The 27,487-nt window shown below is 67.7% G+C and overlaps 2 protein-coding genes across 3 annotated transcripts; both read left to right on the top strand.

Moving 5' to 3' along the window:
• Nucleotides 1-439: 439 nt before the first annotated feature.
• Nucleotides 440-20,110, top strand: NEURL4 (neuralized E3 ubiquitin protein ligase 4). 2 transcript variants are annotated; one of them, XM_054005561.1, is made up of 29 exons: nucleotides 440-685; nucleotides 2,182-2,560; nucleotides 3,937-4,002; nucleotides 4,537-4,826; nucleotides 6,881-6,992; nucleotides 7,399-7,487; nucleotides 7,807-7,879; nucleotides 8,121-8,391; nucleotides 8,618-8,799; nucleotides 9,325-9,410; nucleotides 9,507-9,669; nucleotides 10,094-10,292; nucleotides 10,392-10,468; nucleotides 11,102-11,180; nucleotides 11,279-11,454; nucleotides 11,885-12,013; nucleotides 12,614-12,759; nucleotides 14,555-14,770; nucleotides 15,536-15,634; nucleotides 16,195-16,344; nucleotides 16,673-16,837; nucleotides 17,313-17,471; nucleotides 17,588-17,767; nucleotides 17,898-17,991; nucleotides 18,142-18,249; nucleotides 18,475-18,619; nucleotides 18,740-18,852; nucleotides 19,292-19,457; nucleotides 19,566-20,110. In XM_054005561.1, the coding sequence occupies exons 1-29, from the start codon at nucleotides 512-514 to the stop codon at nucleotides 19,768-19,770; spliced, it is 4,491 nt and encodes a 1,496-aa protein (XP_053861536.1). In that variant the 5' UTR covers nucleotides 440-511; the 3' UTR covers nucleotides 19,771-20,110. The 2 variants fall into 2 exon arrangements, with proteins under 2 accessions (XP_053861536.1, XP_053861537.1); XM_054005562.1 differs by lacking the exons at nucleotides 440-685; nucleotides 2,182-2,560; nucleotides 3,937-4,002; nucleotides 4,537-4,826 and adding an exon at nucleotides 5,502-5,543.
• A 1,505-nt stretch (nucleotides 20,111-21,615) lies between these two features.
• Nucleotides 21,616-27,163, top strand: GPS2 (G protein pathway suppressor 2). The gene is given in 13 exon segments (XM_054005363.1): nucleotides 21,616-21,760; nucleotides 23,604-23,713; nucleotides 24,168-24,280; nucleotides 24,548-24,627; nucleotides 25,353-25,420; nucleotides 25,422-25,436; nucleotides 25,535-25,555; nucleotides 25,557-25,705; nucleotides 25,787-25,872; nucleotides 26,437-26,516; nucleotides 26,669-26,764; nucleotides 26,995-27,055; nucleotides 27,058-27,163. Coding segments are annotated over 13 exon segments (993 nt in total). The 5' UTR covers nucleotides 21,616-21,666; the 3' UTR covers nucleotides 27,078-27,163.
• Nucleotides 27,164-27,487: the final 324 nt, after the last annotated feature.

Genomic DNA, 27,487 nt, shown 5'->3' with positions numbered 1-27,487 from the left:
CGTAAAGCGACCTCTCCCGTCCTGTCGCAAAAGCTGGTCTGTGGCGAGTGCGGGTTCCGCGGTGCCGTAAAGCCCGGCTGCTGGCAGCATTCACACTGTGCCGTAAAGCGAGGTCGCAGTGGTGGAGCTGTTCCCCGAGTGCAGTAAAAGTGAAGCCGTAAAGAGAGAAGGGCCCCGGTCGCTGCCGTAAAGTGGCCCCAAGCCCCGTTTCCATGGTGCCGTAAAACGAGGCGGCCCTGAGAGCGCCATCAACGTGCTAGGAGCAGAGGTCGTGCTTCCCTTGCGGCACAGCGCGTCGCGACGCGGCCGTAAACCGAGATCGTCGTGAGAGGAAATTTTCGAAGCTACCGTAAAGCGCGACGCGGCCGTTTGCGAGGCGTCGCGAGGCTGCCGTAAAGCACGGTGGCGTGCTGGGAGAGGCGCGGCGGCGCTGTCGTAAAGCGCGGCGGCGCTGTGGGAGAGAAGCGGCGGCGGCCGTAAAGCGGCGCGGCCGGCCCGGGCGCGGGGCGGGATGTCGGGCCCGGGCGGGGAGCTGCACCCGCGCACGGGGAAGCTGGTGACGCTCTCGCAGGGGGGCCGCAGCGCCGCGCGCTCCCAGCCGGGCCAGGAGTTCAACCACGGGCTGGTGCTGAGCCGCGAGCCGCTGCGGCCCGGCCGCGTCTTCGCCGTGCGCATCGACCGCAAGGTGCGCAGCGCCGAGCACCGGGGGGGGAGGGGGAGCGCATCGACCGCAAGGTGCGCAGCGCCGAGCGCCGGGGGGGAGGGGGAGCGCATCGACCGCAAGGTGCGCAGCGCCGAGCACCGGGGGGGGGGGAGCGCATCGACCGCAAGGTGCGCAGCGCCGAGCACCGGGGGGAGGGGGAGCGCATCGACCGCAAGGTGCGCAGCGCCGAGCGCCGGGGGGGGGAGCGCATCGACCGCAAGGTGCGCAGCGCCGAGCACCGGGGGGGGGGGGGAGCGCATCGACCGCAAGGTGCGCAGCGCCGAGCGCCGGGGGGGGGAGCGCATCGACCGCAAGGTGCGCAGCGCCGAGCACCGGGGGGGGGAGCGCATCGACCGCAAGGTGCGCAGCGCCGAGCACCGGGGGGGGGGAGCGCATCGACCGCAAGGTGCGCAGCGCCGAGCACCGGGGGGGGGGGGAGCGCATCGACCGCAAGGTGCGCAGCGCCGAGCACCGGGGGGGGGGGGGGGGAGCGCATCGACCGCAAGGTGCGCAGCGCCGAGCGCCGGGGGGGGAGGGGGAGCGCATCGACCGCAAGGTGCGCAGCGCCGAGCACCGGGGGGGGGAGCGCATCGACCGCAAGGTGCGCAGCGCCGAGCACCGGGAGCGCATCGACCGCAAGGTGCGCAGCGCCGAGCACCGGGGGGGGGGGGGGGAGCGCATCGACCGCAAGGTGCGCAGCGCCGAGCACCGGGGGGGGGGGGCGCATCGACCGCAAGGTGCGCAGCGCCGAGCGCCGGGGGGGGAGGGGGAGCGCATCGACCGCAAGGTGCGCAGCGCCGAGCACCGGGGGGGGGGGAGCGCATCGACCGCAAGGTGCGCAGCGCCGAGCACCGGGGGGGAGGGGAGCGCGTCGACCGCAAGGTGCGCAGCGCCGAGTACCGGGGGGGGGGGGGAGCGCGTCGACCGCAAGGTGCGCAGCGCCGAGTACCGGGGGGGGGGGGGGAGCGCGTCGACCGCAAGGTGCGCAGCGCCGAGCGCCGGGGGGGGAGGGGGAGCGCATCGACCGCAAGGTGCGCAGCGCCGAGCGCCGGGGGGGGGGGGAGCGCATCGACCGCAAGGTGCGCAGCGCCGAGCGCCGGGGGGGGGGGGAGCGCATCGACCGCAAGGTGCGCAGCGCCGAGCGCCGGGGGGGGGGGGAGCGCATCGACCGCAAGGTGCGCAGCGCCGAGCACCGGGGGGAGGGGAGCGCGTCGACCGCAAGGTGCGCAGCGCCGAGCACCGGGGGGGGGGGGAGCGCGTCGACCGCAAGGTGCGCAGCGCCGAGCGCCGGGGGGGGGGGAGTGCCGAGCGCCTGAAACAAGGGGTCAGTGGGTGCATTGGGGCTGGCCCTGGATGCAAGGGGGGGCTCTGCCGAGGTGAAGAAGGGGGGGCGTTGGGGCAGGCCCTGGCTGCAAGGGGGGCCCCTCAAAAGGGCCAGCGCTGACTCCTGCCATCTCTCCCGCCCCCCCCCTCCCCAGGTGAATTCGTGGAGTGGCTCCATCGAGATCGGGGTGACGGCGCTGGACCCCGACCACCTGGACTTCCCCAGCAGCGCCACGGGGCTGAAGGGCGGCTCGTGGATCGTCTCGGGCTGCTCGGTGCTGCGGGACGGGCGCTCCATCCTGGAGGAGTACGGCCAGGACCTCGACCAGCTGGGCGAAGGCGACCGTGTGGGCATCCAGCGCACAGCCGCCGGTGAGCTGCGTCTCTGGGTCAACGGGCAGGACTGTGGCGTGGCTGCCACCGGCATCCCACCCCGCGTCTGGGCCGTGGTGGATCTCTACGGCAAGTGCACCCAGGTCACCGTCGTGCCTGGCGAACCGGAGGAGGCCGAGGACGGCGCGGCAGGAGATGAAGGTAGAGATCCCCCCTTTTTTCTGCCGCCTAAGACTCTTCCCGGGGGCTAACACACGCCCCGTGTGTGTCCGCGGCGGGTTGGCTCCCTGATTTCCACGGCCAACACAACCAGCCCCGCTGTCTCACTCCCGGCGAGCGACAGGCACTCCCTGACCTCCCCTTCGGAGTGTCCGCTGGATGCTCCAGTGTCTCCAGAAATGATCTTGCTGGGTCCCCCCTCAAACCACTGCCGTCCAACCTGTTATCTTTACTTGTAAACACCACACGCACTGTGCTGCTTGTCCTCTTCTGGGGGCTTCTTTCTTGCCAGCGCTCCAATCTCAATTAGCTGCCGGCTCCGGCTCCAAATGGACGTTCCCCGAGGCCGGACGCAGAGAGAAGCATCTGTTGTCTCCTGCCTGGTGTCTTCGCTCCTGGATTTGAAGAACGTCATTTTCAGTATAGACGCAAAACTCTTTCAGTATCCCCAGTCCACGCATCTCGCAAGGGCTAGCCCGACCAGCACGTCTCTGGCTGGCGGCAGCGATCTCACATTTGCCCTTCGCTGCGTTGCTCTAGAGACATCAGACCTGGGGGATCTCCTCTGCACCCCTTCTGCCAGCTGGTATCAACGTCACCCCTGCTGTGACGGGGGGGATGCGAACCTCCGGGGTGCATTCATCTGTTGACAGGCTAAAGTGCCGGTTCCCGCCTGGCTCGTTTCCTGGGCACCGATTCCCGGGCTGCTGCCCCTTCTCGGAGCCAGCGCTGAGCCTGGAGGCCGCCCAGCCACTTATTCGTGCCCCCGTTGTGCCCAGGGGTGTGAAGCTTCTGCTTTAGAGGTTGCTCGTGGGCGAATTCGGCGCCTAAACAGTTAAAAATTTGGCACCAAAAATAAAATAAATTTTGCGGCAAAGGGTTAACAATTTTGCAGCAAAAATAAATTCGGCACCAAAAATAAATTCTTCGGCAAACGGTTAAAAATTCAGTGCCAAAAAGAAAATAAATTCTGCGCCCAGTATTTTAAAATTCTGCAAATTTTATTTGTCAAAATAACACTGCGTGATCACACCAATTTCAATTATCTTGGTAATTTTATTGCAAAAATACCCGTCGGCAAGGACGTCTGTAACGATACACAAATTCCCCCAGGAGTCGAGGGTTAAAGAAACCTCGATGACCACCCAGTTCCCATGTCTCTGGTCCGTTCCGGTTACCCAGAGCCCCAGCCTGTCCCTCCGTGTCCTTGGTGCCCCCCCCGCATGTGCGTGAGGGGACGTCTCCCGCCGGTGGGCTATGGGTCGCGAGTGAGGGGCGTTGGCAGGGCTGGGCTGGCAGGTTGGGATCGAGGGGTGTAACACTGGCTTCACTCCTCTTCCTTGTGTTTCTCTTCCCAGCCCTGGCCCTGCCCCAGAACCAGAGCCGCCCGGATAAATTCCCCAACAGCCTAGAGGCTGAGACCGGTGAGTGCCCCCGACTGGCCCCCCGTCTACACCACTCCTGCGGCGCGATCCGGGCTCGGACCGCCGAGCCGGTGCTGTCCCCGGGCCGGCCTGTCCCATCGAGCTTTGCCTGGGACGTTACCCAGAAGCCTTCGCTCCCAGCGGGGGCGCTAGGCACGGTGGGAGGGGTGTGGCTGCCCCGCCCGTGAATTGTGCGGTGGCCCCGGGTCGAGTTCGGGTCAGGAGGCGGCGCTGCCGGGTCGAGCTTTCAGATTAGACCCCAGCCGGCCTGGATCTGGGCTCCCAATGGCCCGGCCCCGTCTCCTAGCCGGGGGTGGGTGGGCTGATCCCTTCTCCTAGCCCTGGGCCCAGAGGGCTTGATGCGGGGAGGCTCCTGCGTGTGAGCCCGTCCCTAACTGTCAGTCCCTGATTTTTCTCCCTCCCCCCTTTCCCGCATCTGTCCGTCCGTCCCTGGTTCCCCCCACAACATCTGTCCGTCCGTCCCTGGTTCCTGTGTCGTCCCCCCCCCGAACATCTCTCCGTCCGTTCCCCCAGGCTTGTCCAGCATGGAGCTGTCGGAGGTGGTGAGCAACGCCATCCTGTCGGCCTACAACGGCAGCCTGCTGAGCGTCAGCCTGGGCAGCCCCCCGCTGGGCGAGGGGCCCCCGGGCGGGGGGGGCGCCCCCCTCACCTCCAACGACGCCCTGCTCTTCCACGAGAAGTGCGGGACCCTCATCAAACTCAGCAATAACAACAAGACGGCTGAGCGGCGCCGCCCCCTGGACGAGTTCAACAACGGCGTGGTCATGACCAACCGGCCGCTGCGGGACAACGAGATGTTCGAGGTCGGGGGGCTGGGGGAACACGGGGGGCGGGGGGGGGTCTGGGGCGTGGTCATGACCAACCGGCCGCTGCGGGACAACGAGATGTTCGAGGTCGGGGGGCTGGGGGAACACGGGGGGAGGGGGGGGGTCTGGGGCGTGGTCATGACCAACCGGCCGCTGCGGGACAACGAGATGTTCGAGGTCGGGGGGCTGGGGGAACACGGGGGGCGGGGGGGGGTCTGGGGCGTGGTCATGACCAACCGGCCGCTGCGGGACAACGAGATGTTCGAGGTCGGGAGGCTGGGGGAACACGGGGGGCGGGGGGGGGTCTGGGGCGTGGTCATGACCAACCGGCCGCTGCGGGACAACGAGATGTTCGAGGTCGGGAGGCTGGGGGAACACGGGGGGCGGGGGGGGGTCTGGGGCGTGGTCCTGACCAACCGGCCGCTGCGGGACAACGAGATGTTCGAGGTCGGGAGGCTGGGGGAACACGGGGGGGGGGTCTGGGGCGTGGTCCTGACCAACCGGCCGCTGCGGGACAACGAGATGTTCGAGGTCAGGGGGCTGGGGGAACACGGGGGGGGTGTGTGTGTGTGTCTGGGGCGTGGTCCTGACCAACCGGCCGCTGCGGGACAATGAGATGTTCGAGGTCGGGGGGCTGGGGGAACACGGGGGGCGGGGGGGGTCTGGGGCGTGGTCATGACCAACCGGCCGCTGCGGGACAACGAGATGTTCGAGGTCGGGAGGCTGGGGGAACACGGGGGGAGGGGGGTCTGGGGCGTGGTCCTGACCAACCGGCCGCTGCGGGACAACGAGATGTTCGAGGTCGGGGGGCTGGGGGAACACGGGGGGCGGGGGGGGGGCTGGGGCGTGGTCCTGACCAACCGGCCGCTGCGGGACAACGAGATGTTCAAGGTGGGGGGCCGGGATGGGGGAACACGGCGGGGGGGGGGGGGGGGGCAGGGTCCTGGCCAGCCAGACACTGAGTGATGACGAGATGTTTGAGATCTAGGGCTGGAATTGGGGGGCTGGGGCAACATGGGGGGAGGGAAGGATGCTGGCCAATCACACACTGAGGGCTGGGATGGGGTTCTTGGGGGGCTGGGGGAACATGGGGGCGGGGTTGCGGATGGGGGTCCTGGCCAGCCAGACACTGAGGGCTGGGATGGGGTTCTTGGGGGGCTGGGGGAACATGGGGGGGGGTGCGGATGGGGGTCCTGGCCAGCCAGACACTGAGGACTGGGATGGGGTTCTTGGGGGGCTGGGGGAACATGGGGGGGGGTGCGGATGGGGGTCCTGGCCAATCACACACTGAGGGCTGGGATGGGGGGCTGGGGGAACATGGGGGGGGGTGTGTGTGCGGATGGGGGTCCTGGCCAGCCAGACACTGAGGGCTGGGATGGGGTTCTTGGGGGGCTGGGGGAACATGGGGGGGGGTGCGGATGGGGGTCCTGGCCAATCACACACTGAGGGCTGGGATGGGGGGCTGGGGGAACATGGGGGGGGGGTGTGCGGATGGGGGTCCTGGCCAGCCAGACACTGAGGGCTGGGATGGGGTTCTTGGGGGGCTGGGGGAACATGGGGGGGTGTGTGTGTGCGGATGGGGGTCCTGGCCAGCCAGACACTGAGGGCTGGGATGGGGTTCTTGGGGGGCTGAACTAGCTGCTGGACAATTAAATGTTCTAGGTCTGGGGTGAGACCGGGATAGGGGTCCGGGGGGCTGGGACATTGGGGGGGGCGTACAGGAAATGGGGGGGTGCTGTGTGACGGATGTTGGCAGTGGGGATGGGGGGGCCCTGGAGGGGAGCGCATGGGGGGGGGATAGGGCAGGAGGACTTGCAGACCAAGTGTATTTAGGGGTGAGGCTGTGGGGCCAGGAGTACCCTGGGGGTGGATCTGGGGGGTGAGTCTTGGGGAGGGGGCAGGAGCATTACCGCGGGGCAGGAGGGAGTTGGGGTACACCCAGAGCGGGAGAAATACAGCTGGGGGGTGGGGTTGGGGGGCTGGCTGGGGGAGCGCTGAGTCCCCTGACCCCCACCCCACCCCACCCCACCCCACCCCTTGTTGCTCCATAGATCCGCATCGACAAGCTGGTGGACAAGTGGTCGGGCTCCATCGAAATCGGGGTGACGACCCACAACCCCAACAGCCTGGAGTACCCCGCCACCATGACCAACCTGCGCTCCGGTACCTGCCTCCAGGGGCGGGGTTGGGGGGAGGCCAGGACGCCTGGGTTCTCTCCCTGGCTCGGGGTGGGCGGGTCTGTTGGTTAGAGCTGCTGGGGGGGTGGGGGGGGGGCTTGGAGCCAGGACTCCTTGGTTCTCTCCTCAGCTCTGGGAAGGGAATGGGGGCTGGTGGGTTAGAGCAGGTGGGGGCTGGGAGCCAGGACGCCTGGGTTCTCACCCCGTCTCTGGGAGGGGCGAGTCCCTATGTCTGTGCCTCAGTTTCCCCCTCCTGCACTCCTGTGCAGCTCCTTTGATGGCTGAATTTGTGGGGGAAGGAGGAGCTGAATTGGGGGTGGGGGGTGTCCCTGGGTCCACGTGGCTGATTGGCTGATGGGAGGCATCCCCCTGCCGCCCCCCCGCCCCCCCAGGCACAATCATGATGAGTGGCTGTGGAATCCTGACCAACGGCAAAGGGACCCGGCGGGAATACTGCGAATTCAGCCTGGACGAGCTGCAGGTGAGGTGTCGTCCCCCCCCCCGTGACTGATCCCGCTGTCCTCCCCCAAACCCTCCTGCGGATGAGCCCCCAAGACCCCTGTAGCCAACTCCCTGCAGGTGCCCCGAAACCCCATCGCCAGCCCTCTGCAGGTGGGGGGTCCCCAAACTCCTGCACCCCTCATGTGCGAACCAGGCTCCCCCAAACCTGGCCCTCTATATCCCCGCACATCTCTCATACCCCTGTACCCCTATCAGCCCCCCTCTACCTCTGCCCTCATCCCCTCATTGGGTTCCCCGGCTGCAGCTCCCCCTAACTGCCCCCCCTCTTGTCCCCACAGGAGGGGGATCACATTGGCCTGACGCGGAAATCCAACAACGCCCTGCACTTCTACATCAACGGCATTGACCAAGGTAAGGGGCGCTCTCCACTGGCAGGCAGGGTTTACTCTGGTGCCGTTATAACCAGACGCCCCGCCCCAAAGGTGGGCACATCTCAGGGCCCGGGAGAGGGGTCCCTCGGTAACCAGCCGCCCCGCCCCAGAGGTGGCCGCATCTCAGCGCCGGGCGAGGGTCGCTGGAAACCAGCCGCCCCGCCCCAGAGGTGGCTGCATGGTGTGGCTGCATGGTGTGTGCTTCTCCCCTTCCCCGGCAGGCGTGGCTACCAGCCTGACCCCGCTGGTGGTGTACGGTGTGGTGGATCTCTACGGCATGGCGGTGAAGGTCACCATCGTCCACAACCACAACCACAGCGACCGGCTGCGGCGGAACAATGCCATCATGCGGGCGCTCTCCCCGGACGTGGGGCGCCGCACCCTGGAGGCCAGCGGGGTGGGCGAACCCGAGCCGGAGCGCCTGCTCTTCCACGCCAACTGCGGCCAGAAGGCGGCCATCATCAACGACGGGCGCACAGCCCTCCGCCCACAGTGAGTGCCAGCCTGCCCCCGCCAGGGTCTGGGGCCGTCACGTATCCTGCATCTCAGCGCCGGGCAAGGGGTCCCTGGGGAACCGGCCGCCCCACCCCAGAGGTGGCCGCATCTCAGCGCCGGGCAAGGGGTCCCCGTGTATCCAGCTGCCCTGCCCTAGAGGTGGCCGCATCTTGGCACAGGGGTTGGTGGCTGGTTTCTGAGCTAACCCGTTTCTTTCCCCCAGCGCCACGGACGACTTCAACCACGGCGTTGTCCTTAGCAACCGGGCCCTGCGGAACAACGAGGTCTTCCAGGTGCGGATCGACAAGATGGTGGACAAGTGGGCGGGCTCCATCGAGATCGGGGTGACCACGCACAACCCCACCTACCTGCAGCTACCCTCCACCATGACCAACCTGCGCTCAGGTCAGGGCCTGGGAACCCCACGAGGGCAGGAGGGGGGGTAACACCCGGCCGCTGGCTCTGGCCCCATCCTCACCCTTCCTCCAGTGGGTAGCCAGCTCCCTTTGGGAGAGTCCTGGCCCTCAATTGCCTCCAAAGTGGGGCTGGCAGCTGTGTCCTGTGGCGGGTAGTTCCCTGGGTTAACCTCTCCCCGGGTGGACTGGTCCCTGTGTCTTGTGGCAGGTAGTTCCCCGGGTTAATTGCCAGCTGGGGGTGCTGGCAGCTGGCTGTTCCTGGGATAATTGGTGAGTGGAGCAGGGGCTGGCAGCCGTGCCCTGCGGCGGGTAGTTCCCCAGGTTAAGTTCTCCCCGGGGCAGACTGGTGGATAGTTCCCTGGTTTAACGGGGGCGGGGGTTATGGTCGTGCCTCATAGGCTGCTGACATCCCCACGCGGCTGAGCTGGTCCCTGGGTCCTGCGGCGGACAGTTCCGCGGGTTAACGGTGAGCCGCGTAACACCCCCCCCCCCCCACCCGTACCCTCTCCCCCAGGCACCTGGATGATGACGGGCAATGGGGTTATGCACAACGGCACCACCATCCTGGACGAATACGGGCACAACCTGGACCGACTCAAGGTGAGTTGGGCGGGCTGTGGGGACAGCCCGTCCCCCCACCCCTGGGCAGTGCCCTCACCCCCTCTGCCTTGTCCCCGTTTCCCCCCCCCCCCCAAGGCTGGTGACACGGTGGGCGTGGTTCGCAAGGAGGACGGGACGCTGCATTTCTTCGTCAATGGGGTGGCGCAGGGGCCGGCCGCCTGGAACGTGCCCCCCAACGTCTACGCCGTGGTGGATCTGTATGGGCAGGCGGCGCAGGCCACCATCCTCGACGACATGGGTGAGCCGGGGGGCCTGTCGTGGGGCTGGGGGGTAGTGGGGGGGGGCGGTCACAGGGCCGTGTCGTGCTTCTGGGGTGGGGGCTGGGATCGGGGGGGGGGACGGGGACCAGGGCTGTGTCCATGCTGGAGGGTCCCAGGGCTGGGATATGGGGGGAGCTGGGATATAGGTGGGGGGAACAGGGCTGTGTCTTGGTGCCAGGGCGCCCGAGGGGCTGGGATATGGGGGAGGCTGTGTCTGTGTTGGGGGTCTCAGGGCTGGGATAGAACTGGGGGTGGGAGGGGGATGGGGGCCTTATCTTGGTGCGGGGGGAGCCTGTCTCTTGGTGCCTGGGGGGGTCCCAGGGGCTCGGGTACAGCAGGGTGGGTGGACCCCCCCCCGTGCACCCCAGGAACACCCCGCCTCCCTCGCTTCCCCCCCCCCAGATCTCCTCCCGCTGCCCGACGACCTGTCGGAGGGCAACAACCAGCTGTCACCCAGCAGCCCCTCGTCCGCGGCCTCGGTGAGCGACCTGCGCTTCCACCACCTGCACGGCGCCAACGCGGTGATCACCAACGGTGGGCGCACAGCGCTGCGCCAGAACTGTCGCAGCGAGTTCAACGACGCCATCGTCATCTCCAACCGGTCGGTGTGTGGGGCAGAGCCGGGCACCGTCCCCCCCTTCCTCCCCCGCCCCCTTGGCTCCGGTGCCAGGGCTCACCGCTCTCCCCTCTCTCCGCGCAGGGCCCTCCGGGACGGTGAACTCTTCGAGATCGTCATTCAGAAGATGGTGGATCGCTGGTCCGGCTCTATAGAGGCAGGTGAGAGACGGGAAAATGGGGGGGTGGAGTCCCTGGACCCCACTTCCCTGCCGTAATGCCCCACCCACCCAGAGAGCGCCACTGGGGGACGGCAGTTGGTTTCACTTCCTGTCCCATCTCCGCGCCGGGCGAGGGGTCCCTGGGTAACCAGCCACCCCGCCCAAGAGGTGGCTGCATCTCAGCGCCAGGCGAATTACATTGCGACCCGGTGACACACAAGCTCAGAGCGAGTGGGGTCCCATGGGGGGCACTCATCCCTAGTTTCGTGGCTCACCTGGATAATGGATTGGCGAGTGTATTTTCCGAATTTGGAGCCGCCCCTGAGCCGGGAGGGGTCGCCAGCACTTTCGGAGGCCAGATCAGAAGTTGAACTGACTGCGCCAAACTGGTCTGACCTCACCAAGTTGAAATTCAGTGAAGACCAGCAGCCCGGCCCCCACTTCGGAAGGGAAAATCAACCGGGGGCTAAGCAGCAGGGGGCTCGTATGGCCGCAAAGCCGCCCGGGGTGGTTGCAGGGCAAAGCCTGTTCCGTGGTGTGTTATCTGGGGGGCATGTGCGGGAGGCCCGGGCGAACTCCGAGCGGCCTCTCTGGGTCCCTTCCGGCCCCTCACAGCTCGGACTCCCTCTGGCAGGGGTCACGGCCATCCGGCCCGAAGACCTGGAGTTCCCCAACACCATGACGGACATCGACTACGACACCTGGATGCTCAGGTGAGTGTGGGGGGGTGGTGTGGGGGGCACGGACCTGGGGGGGGGTAGGACCGTATCTCCTCCTGATTCCCCCCCCTTCCCCCCCCCCCCCCCCCCAGCGGCACGGCCATCATGCAGGACGGCAACACCATGCGCAACAACTACGGCTGCGACCTGGACTCGCTGACCACGGGCTCCCGCATCGGCATGATGCGCACGGCCAAGGGCGACCTGCACTACTTCATCAACGGCGTGGACCAGGGCGTGGCCTGCTCCGGCCTGCCCCCCACCAAGGGTGAGCCGCCCCGGCCTGCCCCCTCCCCACCCCCTGCAACCGTGGGTTGGACTGATCCCGCCCGCAGCAATGGGCCTCTTGGTCTGATCCGGGCCCATGTGTTGTCCCCCCCCGCCCCCCCACAGATGGGCCTATTGGTCTGATCCGGCCCAGCGTGTTCCCCCATGCGTGGGATCATTGGACTGATTGGGGGGGGCGGGGGGGATATATTGGGCTGGATGGGCCCATTGGGTCTGGGTGGGGGGACCTGGGTGGGCCCATTGGGCTTGTGGCAGGGGGGGATATACCGATGTGGGTGGGCTCATTGGAAGGGGGGGGTGGAAATATCCCAGACTGGATGGATCCATTGGACTGATCGGGGGCGGGGAGTAATGTGGCAGCTGCGGCCCAATTAACGCTTTGTTCCCCTCCCCCTGGCGGCGCGGCGCAGAGGTGTACGCCGTGGTGGATCTCTACGGCCAGTGCGTCCAGGTATCCATCACCAGTGCCACGGGCCCCATGGACAACAGCCTGTCGACCAGCAACGTCACTGAGAAATCCTTCCCCATCCACTCGCCAGGTGAGAGCCCTGCCCCAGAGCTGGCTGCATCTCTGTGCTGACTTCAGGGGCCCCTCTGTTGGTAGCAGCCCCACCCAACCTGCCGGGGAGAGCGCTCCCTGCCCCACAGCGCCCCCTAGCACCCCCCTGGGGCCAGCCCCGCCTGCCAGGGGAGAGTGCCCTCTGCTGAGCCCCCCGCCCCGCTCCCTGCCCCACAGCGCCCCCCAGCACCCCCCTGGGGCCAGCCCTGCCTGCCAGGGGAGAGTGCCCTCTGCTGAGCCCCCCACCCCGCTCCCTGCCCCACAGCGCCCCCCAGCACCCCCCTGGGGCCAGCCCTGCCTCCCAGGGGAGAGTGCCCTCTGCTGAGCCCCCCACCCCGCTCCCTGCCCCACAGCGCCCCCCAGCACCCCCCTGGGGCCAGCCCTGCCTGCCAGGGGAGAGTGCCCTCTGCTGAGCCCCCCACCCCGCTCCCTGCCCCACAGCGCCCCCCAGCACCCCCCTGGGGCCAGCCCTGCCTGCCAGGGGAGAGTGCTCTCTGCTGAGCCCCCGGCAACCCACTCCCTGCCCCACAGCGCCCCCTAGTGTCCCACCAGCTGTTGATGGCCAAGTCTCCCCCCGCAGTGCCGGGCGTGGCTCACCGCTTCCACAGCAGCTGCGGGAAGAACGTGGCCTTCCAGGACGACGGGTGCCGGGCCGTGCGCGTGGCCGGCTACTGCCACGGCATCGTCTTCAGCATGAAGGAGCTGAAGGCTGACGAGGTGTTTGAGGTGAGTTTCCCCCCGGGCTGGGGTATCTACTACCCTCCCCCTCCAGAGTGGGAGGAGCCTGGCCCCTGCTAGATCGCTGCCCCCAGCCCCCATCGCTGGGGAGGAGGTGGGGGGGCGCTGAGTCTGAGCTAAGGTGGCTAGTGCAGCCGATGCCTTCCTCCTGGGGCCAGTAGGGGGAGCTGTGCCCAGCCTGGCTCTGGGGTGAGGGCTACACTCATGTTCCTGCCCCCTATGGCTCAGTGACCCTTGGAGCCAGATCTTCACACGCCTCCGTGGCTTGCTGACCTCTAACCCTTGGAGCCTGATTCTCCCTCTCTTTCCCCCCCCCGCCCCATTGCTCGGTGACCTCTGAACCTTGGAGCCGGATTCTCTCCCTTCCCCCACCCCCATTGATTGGTGACTTCTGACCCTTGGAGCAAGACTCCCCGTCCCTGTCCCCCCCCATTGCTCAGTGATAGGGTTACCATATTTCAGCGAGCAAAAAAGAGGACGGGAGAAGCCCCGCCCCTGCCCCTCCCACTTCCCGCCCCCCCTGACCTCCCAACCCTCCCCCCGTTCCTTGTCCCCTGACTGCCCCCTCCTGGGACCCCTGCCCCTAACTGCCCCCCAGGACTATCTAAGCCTCCCTGCCTCTTGTCCCCTGACTGCCCCAACCTTTATCCACACCCCCACCCCCAGACAGACCCCTGGGACTCCCACGCCCCATCCAACCACTCCCCACCCCCTGACAGCCCCCCCCCCCAGAACTCCCAACCCATCTAAACCCCTCTGCTCCCTGTCCCGACTGCTCCGATCCCTCTCCCCACTCCTGCCCCCTGACAGCTCCCCCCCAGAACTCCCAACCCATCTAAACCCCTCTGCTCCCTGTCCCCTGACTGCTCCGATCCCTCTCCGCACTCCTGCCCCCTGACAGCCCCCCCCAGAACTCCCAACCCATCTAAACCCTTCTGCTCCCTGTCCCCTGACTGCTCCGATCCCTCTCCCCACTCCTGCCCCCTGACAGCTCCCCCCCAGAACTCCCAGCCCCCTACCCCCCCGCTCCTTGTCCCCTGACTGCCCCCTCCTGGGACCCCTGCTCCTAACTGCCCTCCAGAACCCCACCCCCTACCTAAGACTCCCTGTTCCTTGTCCCCTAACTGCCCCCTCCTAAGACCCCCCCCCAACTGCCCACCAGGACCCTACCCCCTACCTGTACCCTGACTGCCCAAAACTTTCTCCACTCCCCCCAAAAAGCCCCCCCCCGTTTCTTGACTGCCCCCTCCAGAACCTCCCTGCCCCTTCTCCTGCCCCCCTTACCCTGCTGCTCAGAACAGGGTGTTGGGCTCTGTGCGAGCCGGACACGTGGCTGAGCTCCCCAGCACAACAAAACCCGGTCCCTGGCCCGGACCGGGTTGCAGGGGAGAGCTGCCCTTGTATCAGCACAAAGTGCTCTCGCTCCCGTTTTGCTACGCTGCATGGCAGTAACCGCTCCCAGTTGCAAAAGGGGAGGGCTGCACTTTGTGCTGAGACACTTGCTCAGAATGCAGGGCGGAGCTCCTCTCCAGCTGCTCCGGAGTCCAGCCCGGGACTTCCCTGCAGCCCTCCCAGCCGCTCCGGGGGAGGGGGGAAATCCCGGACATTGTGAGTGCTTTACAAATTCCCCCCCGGACGCTATTTTTAGCACAAAAAGGAGGACATGTCCGGGTAAATCCGGACGAATGGTAACCCTACTCAGTGATCTCTGACCTTGAGGCTGGATCCCCCCCACCCCTCCGTTGCTTGGTGACCTGTGCCCCATGCTCCCGCCCCCCCGCAGGTGAAGATCGAGGAGCTGGACGAGAAGTGGTCGGGTTCCTTCCACGTGGGGCTGACCACGTTGCTGCCCTCCGAGGTGCCCTACGCGGCCACGGGGCTGCCGGCCTCCCTGCTGGACCTGCACTCCAAGGCCACCTGGCTGGTGGCTGGCTCCGAGGTGCGGCGCAATGGCCAGCTACAGAAGCAGAACTACGGCTGCTCGCTGGAGAGGCTGGGGGTGAGTCAGGCCCGAGGTAGGGGAGCTGTGGGGCTGAGGGGGGGGGGAATGCAGGGCTGCAGAGGCCCATTGGTCCAGTGGGGGAGAGCTGTGGAGCTGGAGGGGCACAGTAATCTGGGGCGGGGGGGGGGAATGGGCAAGGGGCATGGGGTTGGGGGGGCAGTGGTCTGGTCCCTGTGGGGGGTAGTAGAGAGAGGGCGGGGGGGTAGCAGCGGTCTGTTCCCGGGGTTGGGGGAGTGGGCAGGGGATGTGAAGGGCGGGGGGGGAATGGGCAGGGGCTTGGGGCGGGGGGGGCCTGCGGTCTGGTCCGGTGAGGTATTCGGGGGGAGGGTGGGGAGCGGTCTGGTCCTGTGGGGGGGGGGGGGAGAGTGGATGGGGGTGGGGGGTTGGTGGGGCCCTGCGGTCTGGTCCGGGTGGGGGTGGGGGGTTGGTGGGGCCCTGCGGTCTGGTCCTTGGGGGGGTGGCGAGAGTGGGCAGGGGACTGTGGGGCAGAGATCTGGTCTGGGGGGAGGGGAGTGGGCAGGGGGTGTGGGAATGGGGGGCCTAGTGGGTCTGGTCCGGGGGGGGAGTGGGCAGGCAGCATGGGAATGGGGGTCCCAGCGGTCTGGTCCCGGGGGGCGGGAGTGGGCAGGGGGCATGGGGATGGTGAGCCCAGCAATCTGATCCCGAGAGCGGGGAGTGGGCAGGGGTTGTGAGGCCGGTGGAACCATGGGTCAGACCCAGGGGGTGGCCCCATGGCTCTGACCCATGCCCCCCTCCTGGCAGGTGGGGAACCGCGTGGGGGTGAAGCGCTGTGCGGACGACACCATGCACATCCTGGTGGACGGCGAGGACATGGGGCCGGCCACCACTGGCGTGGCCAAGGTAACTCCTCGCCCCTGGGGCTGGGACCCCCAACCGCCCGATGGTGCTGAGGGGCAGAGCCCACGTGAGCCACGCTGGGTAGAGGTCGAAGCCTCCCCCCTTCCAGCCCCCCACCCCAGCAGCCAGCATCCCCCAAGGGGGCTGCCTTTTGGGGGGACATGTGATGTCATGGGCGTTGGTCCATCTCTTCCTATGTGAGGGCGGATGTGATGTCATGGGAGGGTTAGGGCCCCCTCTTCCTGTCTGGGGAAAATATGATGTGATGTCACAGGAAGTCGCTGCCCCGTGAGCTCCTGGAGCGTCCCCCATCACTTCCTCCCCACAACAGGACATCTCTGTCCCTGCCATGTCCAGTGCTGAGGGGTTCTACCTCGCTGGACTGTGGGATAAACCCAACGGTCCCAGCCGTCTCCTCCTTCCCCCCCCTCCCCCCAACCACTACACCCCACTCCCCTCCCAGAGCCAGGGAGAGAACCCAGGAGTCGTGGATCCCAGCCCCCCCCCCCCCCGCTCTAACCCACCAGCCTCGCTCCCTCTCCCTCCATGTCCTGTGTCCTCAGAACGTCTACGTGGTGCTGGATCTGTACGGGCGCATCACCGCAGTCTCCATTGTCAGCTCCACGGTGCTGGAGGAGTCGGACGGCACCAAGCCCCCGTCAGTCGCTTCCGAGACGTACAGCGAGGAAGAGGAGGAGGAGGAGCCCACGCCTGTGAGTGCTGGGAGATGGGAAATGCCCCCCTTTTCCTTGAGGGGGCGCCAGCCCTGCTCCAGCCTCAGGGTGGAAAAAGTAGGAGATACTGCCTGTCCCCTCTAGGGGGCGCCGGCTCCCCTCCGGCCCCAGGGCGGGGACTGGCTGGCTCAGGGGGGTGGGGAATGGGGCTGGGGCCTGTCCCCTCTAGGGGGCGCCGGCTCCCCTCGGGCCCCAGGGCAGGGACTGGCTGGCTCAGGGGGGTGGGGAATGGGGCAGGGGCCTGTCCCCTCTAGGGGGCGCCATCTCGAGCTGCTGAGTGACTCCCTTCCCCTCCCCTCGGCTGCAGTGTGAGAACGAGGCCCCCGTGCCGCCGGCCGCCATGGAGTTCCTGGAGAACCACGGCAAGAACATCCTGCTGTCCAACGGCAACCTGACGGCCACCCGCGTGGCCAGCTACAACCAGGGCATCGTGGTCATTGCCCAGCCCCTGCCCCCGGGCCAGCTGTTCCAGGTGTGGCCCTGGCCCTATTCTTTCCCCTTGGTGGCGGGGGGGGGGGGGGATGTGATGTCGTCATGGGTGGGGGAGGTGGACCTGCTACTTCCTGTCTGGGGAGGATGTGATGTCATTATGGGGGAGGATGTGACATGATGGGGGAGGGAGGAAGGAGAGCCTGCTACTTTCTGCTGGTGGAGGATGTGATGTCATGATGGAGGTGGGTGTAGGGTCTGCTTCTTCCTGTCGAGGAAGGATACAATGTCATGATGCAAGTGAGTGTAGGGCCTGCTACTTCCTGTCAGGGGAGGATGTGATTTCGTGATAGGGAAGATGTTGGTCCTGCGTGTGTGATGTCATGATGGTGGGTGTGATCTCACAGGGGGTGGTACCATTCAGTGCCTCATGGGAGCTGTCTCTCTGTGGCTTCTGACATCACTTCCTCTCCAACGGCATCATGGGAGCTCTCCCACTCGTTCTCCCACCTTCCCAGGTTCAGATCGACTTCCTGAACCCCCAATGGACGTCATCCCTGTCCCTGGGCGTCATCGGCACCTCGCCCGAGCGCCTCAACTTCCCCGCCACGGCCTGCTCCCTCAAGCGCTCCGCTTGGCTGCTGCAGCGCGACTCCGTCTTCCACAACTCACTCAAGGTGGGGATGGGCCCCTCTAGGGGGCGCCAGCTCCCCTCCGACCCCGGGGCGGGGGCACTGGCTGGCTCAGGGGGGCGGGGAATGGGGCCCAGGACTCACTACGGTCCCTCCCCCAGATCTGTGAGAACTACGGGCCCAATCTGGACACGTGCCCCGAGGGGACGGTGCTGGGCCTGCTAGTGGACCCGAGCAGCTGTCTGCACCTCTACGTCAACGGGATGGACCAGGGGGTGGCCGCCCAGGACATCCCCACCCCCTGCTACGTGCTCGTCGACCTCTACGGGCAGTGCGAGCAGGTGAGCCCCGCCCCCGGAGGGGGGGAAACTCAGCCCCCCTGTTCTAACCGCTAGCCCCTACTCCCCTCCCAGAGCCGGGGAGAGAACCCTGGTACCCAACTCCCCCCAACCAGTGCATTTGTCCCCCCAGGTTACCATAGTAACGAATGACACACCAGCGCTGGGAGGGGAGAGCGCGGACCCCCACTCCCAGGGGGACATGGAGAAGGCAGACATGGTGGACGGTGAGTGACGGAGCCCGGCTGTCCTCTCCTGGGTAAGGGGCGGGATCTTCCCGGGTGAGGGAGTGGGGCTGGGGCTGTGCCCTCCCCTCTGTGCCTCTAGGGCGTGTAGCGCAGGGGCAGGGCCGGCTACCCTCTCTTTCTCTGTTGCAGGCATTAAGGAGAGCGTGTGCTGGACGCCCCCCGTGGACATGAACACCATGAAGACCTGCGAGTACCACGCCCTCTGCGCCCGCTTCAAGGACCTCCTGCTGCTGCCAGGTGAGCTGGGACCCGCCTCTGTGGGCATTGGAGGGTGGGGGGCACCCCGCTTCTCATTAACCAGCCATGTTAGCGACCGAACGAGGGCGGCTGGTTTCGAACGTGTGCATTGGGGGAGCTGGATGGTGGGCGTTGCCATTAGGGTTCAGAGTTAACATCCCATTATTCAGGAAAAGGGGGGCTGCCTCTTCCCACGCCATCTGACCCACCCCCCTTCCCTCCCAGACAACTACTTCGCGGAAGATCCTAAATTCAGCCTCTGCTACTGTGAGTCGTGCCACAAGCTGCGGGGGGACGAGGCCTATTACAAGCGGGGGGAGCCCCCCCGGGACTACGCCTTGCCCTTCGGCTGGTGCCGCTTCAACCTCAGGTACCCAGCCGGGCGGGAGGGGCATCGGGCTGGGATGGGAGGGGTCAGGTTGGGAACGGACTGGAGGGGAGATGTGGGGTTTGGGGGTGTTCCCGGCTCTGATACCCTCCCCCCCGGCAGGGTGAACCCCCAGCTGGAGGTGGCCAGCACCTGTAAGAAGTGGCACATGGCTTATCACGGCACAAGCGTGGGCGCCGTCCGAAGGATGCTGGACCAAGGGGAGCTGGGGGCAGGTAGGAGGGACCCAGCACTGCGCCCGTCATGCCCCTCCCACAGCCAGGGAGAGAACCCAGGAGTCCTGGCTCCCAGCCCCCCCTGCTCTGACCCACCAGTCCCCTCTCCCCTCCCAGAGCTGGGGAGAGAACCCAGGAGTCCTGGCTCCCAGTCCCCACTCCCCTCCCAGAGCTGGGGAGAGAACCCAGGAGTCCTGGCTCCCAGCCCCCCCTGCTCTGACCCACCAGTCCCCTCTCCCCTCCCAGAGCTGGGGAGAGAACCCAGGAGTCCTGGCTCCCAGCCCCCACTCCCCTCCCAGAGCCGGTGAGAGAACCAGGAGTCTGGCCTCCAGACTCCCCCTGCCTGGGGAGGGGGGTGGTATTTAGGGGTGGGGCATATGGGGGGGGGTTCTGGGTTTGCTGACTGGCTGTCCCTTTCCCTCCCCCCCTCCCCCCACAGGCAATGTGTCCATCCTGAGCTGCCGGCCTGCCAAGGCGGACCCCCAGGGTGGGGGCTACCACGAGCCGGAGAACAGCTCCCCAGGCCGGGGGGCCGAGCCCCCGCGGGTCCTGCTCTCGCCCACCCTGCGCTACGCCGGCCTGGAGGCCTTCGCCACCAAAGTGCAGTGAGTGCTGCCTGCCAGCAGGGGGGGCAGCGAGCGGGGGGGCAGTGGGGGGCAGTGGTGAGTTCCCTGACCCCTTTCTCTCTCTTCTCCCCCCCCCCCCCCCCCCAGATTCCGGGATCCCAAGTCTCAGCGGCAGTACGGGGTGCAGGTGGCCTTCCAGGTGTGTGTTCGCCCCGGCTCCTACAAGCCGGGCCCCCCGTCGGCCGGGGCTCCTGACCCCCCAGACCCCCGCTTCAGCCCCGCTGAGCTCGAGTGGGTGACCAAGGAGAAGGGGGCCACCGTCCTCTACGGTCTGCTGGTGCGCGTGGAGTGACCTCCCCCCCCATGGACCATCACAGCCAGCAGGGGGCGCTGGATGCTGAGGGGGGAGGCTTCCAGCTGTATAACCCCCCCGATTCCAGAGGCCGACTGCCCCGAGGATGCCCAGCAGAGGGCACGACACCAGGAGCAGCTGCCTTTCGGGGAGGGGCTCCCCTTCCTGTGGCACAGCCTCAGGGGGTGGGGGTGGGCGGGGGGAGAATTTGGACAAGATGCAAAGAGTCTGACACTGTTTTAAACCTGGGGGGGGGAGACCCCCCCCCCATACACACAGCTCCCTCTCGTTGCCAGAGCTGTCTTTTGCACATAGAAAAAGTTAAGGATTTTTTTTGGGGGGCGGGGGGGGGGGCACCTGCAGCATGTTTGGGAGGTTTTTTTTGGGGGGGGGGTTATTGCACTGCAAAGAACTTAATTTTGTGGGGGGGGGGGAAGGGGATCTACCTCAGCCAGGGAGGGCCCCCTAAACTACTTCAGTTGAGAGGGGTAGAGAAGCCCCCCCCCTCCTCTGAATGGTTTGATTGGGGGGGGGGGGGGTTCTCAGCTGTGACAGGCTGGGATTTTCCATTGAACATTTCAAGGGGGAAGCACTAGATGGAATTATTGGGGAGAGGAGGGGGGTTGAACTAGTCCGTTGAGGGGGGGGGGTTTGTTGTTACCCCCTTTGAAGTGGGGGGGAGGTGATTTTGTAGCTGTCTGTTGGGGGTACCCCTACCCTGGATTTTAGGGGGGTGAATTTTAGCACTTATAACTGCCCCCTGCTCAGCCTGGGGGGGTCAGAGGGGGGAAATGTCAGCTAAGTAACCCTGTTCCCCTTCCCTCCCTGCCCCCCCAGCCCTATTTTGTCCCCCCCCCCCCCTTCCTTATTTATTACCCATTCATGGTGTTGAAATGTGAATTTCCTGGGGCGGTGGGGGGGAGGTGGAGCAGGTTTAGTTCCCCCCCACCCCTCCCCAGGCTGTTACCTTTTTTTAAAGTTTTTATTTAAGCTGCTTTTCCATGTATGGCGGGGTGGGAGGCTGAGCCACGTTGTGGGGTGGAGTTGAACGTGGGGTGTATGGGGGGGTATTCCTAAAGGCCCCCCCCATTGATAAACGGCCATCCAACCAGCTCAACTGTGTCTGTGTCTGTGTGTGTCAGCACCAGCCCTAAGGGGGGGCTGTTCCCTAGTGCAGGACTGCCCCTGCGTCTGATTCCTCCCCAGGGGTCCATACCCCCTGCTCCCCCCCTCCGTGCACTTACCCCCGCCAGGGCCTGTGTGGCTCCCTGCAGCGGTAGAGGTGACCCCCTGCCATGCACCTTAAGTGGGGGTCCCCTGGCACCCAAGGAAGTTGGTTCTCCCCCAGCTGCGGGGGAGGGGTACAGCCCTACATTCTTGGCGGGTGGGGGAGTTGAGCCCCTGCTAGATTCCCAGCTGGGGGCAGGGTCTTTCTACTACCCCTCTTCCCCCAAGGTGGGGGTGGGCCCTTTCCCAGGGTCAGGGAGGGAGGGGCAACGGGGTGCTGCTGCTGCCTCGCTCCCCCCCTCCCTAAACAAAATCGCGCGGGTCTGTTCCCCCCGCCCCCCATCGCCCTGGGCTGGGGGAGGAGTTCGTGCTTGGTCGGGATCCCACTGCTGCCACCACTGGGCAAGGGGCGGGGCCAAGCCTCGTTCTCACGCGGGTTAGGAAGGGGAGCGGGTCTCCCTGTGAGGCTGGCGGAAGGGGGGCGGGGCCGGGCCCCCGTGTGTTCCGCCAGGAGGCGGCGGGGCTGCGCTGTGAGCCGGCGGGAAGGGGCGGGGCCGAGCCGAGCCTCTCTGTGAGCCAGGCAGCGGGGGCGGGGCCGCGCGGGGGGCGCGTGACCCGGAAGCGGAAGCGCAAGCGCGGGGTAGGGGCGGGGCCCGGCGCGGAGCGAAGATGCCGGCGCTGCTGGAGCGGCCCAAGCTCTCCTCGGCCATGGCGCGCGCCCTGCACCGCCACGTCATGGTGGAGCGCGAGCGCAAGCGGCAGGGTGAGCCCCGCCTCCCCCTCCCCCTCCGCGCCCCGCGGCGTCACCCAGCAACGGCGCCCCAGCCCTGCCCTGCCCCGCCCCGCCCCTACCCCGGCGCCACACCTGGCCCCGCCCCCGCCTGGCAACGCCTCTCACGTCACTGACCCTGATTCAGGCCCCGCCTCCCTCGTCCGGCCCCTCTAGCTCCGCCCCGGCCTGCTCGCCCCGCCCCCCCGGGGGGCGGGGCCTGAATCAGCCACACCCCCGGGGCCCCTCCCCCCCCGTCCTGCCCCAGGGACCCCCCCCCAACCCCCTTCCCTCACCTGGGACCCCCTCCCCCCATCCTGCCCCAGGGACCCCCCCAACCCTCTCCCCTCCCCTGGGACCCCCTCCCCCCCGGACTGCCCCAGGGACCCCCCCAACCCTCTCTCCTCACCTGGGACCCCCTCCAACCCCCTCCCCTCCCCTCGGACCCCCTCCCCCCATCCTGCCCCAGGGACCCCCCCAACCCTCTCCCCTCACCTGGGACCCCCTCCCCCCATCCTGCCCCAGGGACCCCCCCAACCCCCTCCCCTCCCCTGGGACCCCCTCCCCCCCGGACTGCCCCAGGGACCCCCCCAACCCTCTCCCCTCACCTGGGACCCCCTCCCCCCATCCTGCCCAAGGGACCCCCCCCAACCCTCTCCCCTCACCTGGGACCCCCCTCCCCCCATCCTGCCCCAGGGACCCCCCCAACCCTCTCCCCTCACCTGGGACCCCCTCCCCCCATCCTGCCCAAGGGACCCCCCCAACCCTCTCCCCTCACCTGGGACCCCCTGCCCCAGGGACCCCCCCCAACCCCCTCCCCTCACCTGGGACCCCCTCCCCCCCCGGACTGCCCCAGGGACCCCCCCAACCCCCTCCCCTCACCTGGGACCCCCCTCCCCCCCGGACTGCCCCAGGGACCCCCCCCAACCCTCTCCCCTCACCTGGGACCCCCTCCCCCCTGGACTGCCCCAGGGACCCCCGAACCCCCTCCCCCCCCGCGACCCCTTCCCCCCGTCCTGCCCCAGGGTACTCCACACACCCCTTCCTCCAGCTGGGACCCCCTCTCCCCCCTGTACTGCCCCAGGGTACCCCACACATCCCTCCCCCACCTGGACCCCCCGAACCCTCTGCCCCCACCTGGGACCCCCTCCCCCCTGTGCTGCCCCAGGGATCCCCCAGTCCCCTCTCCCCACACGGGACCCCCCCTCCACACACAGACACAGGGAGACATTGGCCACAAAGTGGTCTTCGCTGGCTTTGCTTCGGAAGAGGCCCGTTTGCGCCCCACGGTCTGTGGGGGCCGTGGCCTCGGTCGCCCCTTTGTAAAGGGGCCCCCGCCTGCCTGGTGACAGGTGACGAAAAGGGGGGGCCAAACCCCACTCTCGGCCGGGATGGGAAGAAGGGGAGGCCCGTGGTTCGGCTCGAATTCAATTTCTGGTTTGCTTTGTCCTCATTAGTTTCTCCGGTTGGCTCTCAAAATTAACAAGGTTCCCCTTGCGATGCCCCCCCACAACCTCTATGGGGTGGTTGCTGCAGCACCTAGCCCCCCCCACCTCCTCCACACACACCCCCCACACGCGTCAAAACTGCTACTTTCTAGCCTGAATTGGCCCCGTTTACGGGCGAACACCCCCCCCCCCCCCCGTTTCGCGGCCCCTCACGGTGTGTGTCTGGGGGTGGGGGGGGCTGTGGATCCGATCCCCCCCGGCTCTTGTTTTTTTTTGTTTCCCGGGGGCGGGCCGGGCTGTGACGAATTGGCCGTCCTCAGCTGGGAGCGTTTCCCCGCGGCGGCCGGGGGCAGGGGGCGGCCGGCCTGACCCCGGCTGTGTCCCCGCAGAGGAGGAGGAGGTGGACAAGATGATGGAGCAGAAGATGAAGGAGGAGCAGGAGCGGCGCCGGAAAAAGGAGATGGAGGAGCGCATGTCCCTGGAGGAGACCAGAGAGCAGGTGAGCGGGGGAGGCGCCGGTCCCCGTCCCCCCCCGCTCCCCCCGCCCCTGGCCCTCCTGGGGGTGGGGGGTTGTGAGCCGGGCAGGATAGGGGGGTCCGGGCTCCCCCGGTTCGCAGTCCTACATCGGTGATGCCCCAGTTCACAGCACACCCCCCACCGCCCGTGTCAGGGGTCCTCTGGCCCTGCTGAGTCTCCAGGCCCTGTCCTTGGGGAGGGGCTCCCCCGGATCCCAGCCCCCCCAGCAATGGGTCTCCAGGCCCTGCCCTCGGGGAGGGGCTCCCCCGGATCCCAGCCCCCCAGCAATGGGTCTCCAGGCCCTGTCCTCGGGGAGGGGCTCCCCCGGATCCCAGCCCCCCCCCAGCAATGGGTCTCCAGGCCCTGCCTCGGGGAGGGGCTCCCCCGGATCCCAGCCCCCCATCTCACGCTGCCCCACTTCCTCCCTCCCCCCCCAGATCTGTAAGCTGGGGGAGAGGCTGCAGGCCTTGCAGGAGGAGAAGCATCAGCTTTTCCTGCAGCTGAAGAAGGTGCTGCATGAGGAGGAGAAGCGCCGGCGCAAGGAGCAGAGGTGAGGGGAGTGCGGGGGAGATGGGGAGGGTCCTGTTCTGTCTCGGGGGGCAGGGAGGGTCTTGTCCTGGCTCAAGGGGCCACCCGAGATCACTGGGATAAAGCGAGAACTGGCGGGGGCGGGGAGAGGTGACTGTGTTAAGTTGGGGAACTCCCTGCCGCAGTGATTTTGCGTGGGTGGCGGGGCTGACCCAGCGGGGAGGTGGGGGGTGCAGCGAGCTGGGCAGCGGAACCCGAGCCAGCCTCTTCTCGCTCTTCACCCCTACAGTGACTTGACAACGCTGACGGCGGCAGCCTATCAGCAGGGCATGGTTGCGCATGCCGGGACCCACATCCTCAACATGCAGGGTACGGGGGGGGCGGGATCTGAGGGCAGAGGAGGATCAGGGTTGATGGGAAGGATGGGGGGGGGCTGTGGGGGTGACAGCGAGGTGGGGGGGATCAGGGTGGCTGTTGGGATGGGGAAGGGGCTGGTGGGGTAACCGGGAGCCCAGGGGAGGATCAGGGAGGCTGGGGGGGAGGGGCTGGGGAGGATTGGGGAGACTGGGGGGTAACAGGAAGGCTGGGAGGGGGGATCAGGGAGGCTGTTGGGGTGATGGGGAAGCCAGGGGGTGGGGAAGGGGCTGGGGGGGGTAACAGGGAGGCCAGGGGGAGATCAGGGAGGCAGGGGGGTGGTGGGGAGGGGCTGGGAGAACTGAGGGGGTAACAGGGAGGCCAGGGGGAGATCAGGGAGGCGGGGGGGGTAACAGGGAGGCTGGGGGGGGCGGGGAGGGTAACAGGAGGCCAGGGAGGATCAGGGAGGCGGGGGGGGGGTAACAGGGAGGCTGGGAAGGGGGGAAGGGGCTGGGGAGGTAACAGGGAGGCCAGGGGAGGATCAGGGAGGCTGTTGGGGTGATGGGGAGGCCAGGGGGGTGGGGAAGGATCGGGGACTGGGGGGGGAGGGGGGGGATGGAGGAGCCGGGGGGCTGCGAAGGAGCCCAGGGCAGGCAGGGGGTGGCAGAAGTCCATGGTGGAGGGTGGGGGGCGCGAGTGTGGGACCCCCCCTCCCCCGGTTCACCCTGGTCTCTCTGCAGGGAGCCCCGGGGGGCACAGCCGGGCCGGGACGCTGATCTCGGCCGACCGGAGCAAGCAGATCTTTGCACCCCCCCGTGATCACGGTGAGTGTCCGGGGGAGCCGGATCCCCTCCAGGAAGGGCGGGGGTCGCTGTGGGGCCACTGACCCTCTCCCTCTTTTCTCCTCCCCCCCCCAATCTAGCAGACGCGGCACTTTGCCACCCCAGCCGGCCTTCGCGCCCGGCACCCCAGAGCACGGGCAGTACCAGAGCGGGCAGGCCGGGCACAGCCCCTACGCCGTGGGGCAGGGCCAGCACTTCGCCCCAGGCCAGGCCGTGCCCGTCAGCTACGCCGGCAGCCAGCCCATCCGTGGTGAGTCGGGGCCCACGGGGGGGGGGGCAGGGTGGCACTAGGCCGGGGCACAGCTCTGACCCCCGCTCTCTGCCCCACAGGCCCCCTCGGCCTTCCCCACCATGCAGTACCTGTCGCAGCAGCCACCGGGGTACGCGCTCCACGGGCACTTCCCCCCCGCCCAGCCAGGTGAGACCCCCCCCGCCCGCGTGAGACCCCCCCCGACACCCCCTCCCGGCCAGGTGAGGCCCGCCCGCCCACATGAGACCCCCTCCCCCGACACCTCCTCTCCGTCCCCCCTTCCAGCCAGGTGAGACCCTCCCCGCCCGCGTGAGACCCCCCGACACCCCTTCCCAGCCAGGTGAGACCCCCCCGCCCTGTGAGACCCCCTCCCCCTTCCGGCCAGGTGAGACCCTCCCCGCCCCCATGAGAGGCCCCCCCCCCCAACACCTCCCAGCCAGGTGAGACCTCCCCCCGACACCCCCTCCACAGCCCAGCCGGGTAAGACCCCCCCCCACATGAGACCCCCCCCGACACCCCCTCCTGGCCAGGTGAGACCCCCCCCCCCGACACCCCTCCCCGGGCCAGACCCCCTCCAGCGGCCAGCGAGGAAAGAACCCCCCCAACTCTCCCTCACCCACCTGGCCGGGAGACACCCCTTCCTCCTTGTCCACTGAGCCCTACCTCCCCATCACCCTTCTGGTACTGAGCTCCCCAGCATTGAGCACCTCCCCCCCTTTTTTCTGTCTCTCAGGTTTCATCCCCCCAGCACAACCATTCCCCTGCAGAAGCAACTGGAACATGCCAACCAGCAGTCCGGCTTCACCGACTCGGTGAGTCCTCTGGGGCCTGTCCCCGCTGGGGGGCACCGGCTCCCCCCCAGCCCCAGGGTGGGGACTGGCTGGCTCAGGAGGGCGGGGAATGGGGCAGGGGCCTCTGCTCGGGGGGGGTCTCTCCCCCTAACACTCTGTTCTTGTCTCCGCAGTCGACCCTGCGCCCGATGCACCCCCAGGCCCTGCACCCCAACCAGACCCTGCTGCCCAACCCCCAGCTCCCCGTCCAGATGCAGCCGGCCAGCAAGGTGAGCGCGACCCCCCCGCCGCCGTTCTCCAGGGGCCAGGCCCCCCACACCTGTCTAACTCACCCATCTTTGCTCCCCACAGTCTGGCCTGGCCTCCCCCGGGAGCTTCCCCCATGGCTCCACCCCCCAGCAACCCCACACGGTGAGTGGGGGCCGGGTGACCCTGGGAGGGGGGGGCAAGGATTCCACCACCCTCCCCCTCGTTAAACCCTTGTCTCTATCTCTTGCAGTCGGGCTTCCCCGCCAGCAGCCAGCCGGCCTCACGTCACGCCTTCATCCAGCACGCCCAGGGCAGCGCTTCTACCACAAGTGAGCCCCCGCCCGTCCCGCGGGGCGCCCAGCTCTGGGGAGGGGCCCGCGCGGACACGGCCCCTCCCCCCAATAAATGGAGAGATGCCACTTGCAGCGTGTGGTCTCTGGGCATTCGGGGGAACTGCTGTGTGACCCAGGGATGGTCAGACACCACCCCCACCCACTGGGTGTCACATCCTGCCCTGGCACATAGCTCCGCCCCCTGGGTATGCCTGGCCCCACCCCCTGTCACATCCTGCCCTGGCACATGCTCCGCCCCCTGCATGTGCCTGGCCCTATCTGTCACATCCTGCCCCAGCATTTAACTGGCTCCCATTCCCCCCCCGCCCCGTAGCTGCTGCCCTGAGGGGACCCCCCCACACACACCCCAGCTGGGAACATGAAGGAGCCACTGGCTGCCACAGGCCTCTA

The sequence above is a fragment of the Malaclemys terrapin genome, chromosome 15 (assembly GCF_027887155.1).
Source record: "Malaclemys terrapin pileata isolate rMalTer1 chromosome 15, rMalTer1.hap1, whole genome shotgun sequence".
In the NCBI taxonomy this organism is placed as follows: domain Eukaryota; kingdom Metazoa; phylum Chordata; order Testudines; family Emydidae; genus Malaclemys; species Malaclemys terrapin.
Note: the sequence above shows the minus strand (reverse complement) of the source record. Positions and strands in the feature narration are given on the sequence as shown.

Coding starts and splice junctions, on each gene's coding strand:
- NEURL4 (XM_054005561.1), top strand. CDS start 512: ATGTCGGGCCCGGGCGGGGAGCTGCACCCGCGCACGGGGAAGCTGGTG. Junction 8,392..8,617: donor CGCACAGCCCTCCGCCCACA/GTGAGTGCCAGC, acceptor TCTTTCCCCCAG/CGCCACGGACGACTTCAACC. Junction 19,458..19,565: donor GCCTTCGCCACCAAAGTGCA/GTGAGTGCTGCC, acceptor CCCCCCCCCCAG/ATTCCGGGATCCCAAGTCTC.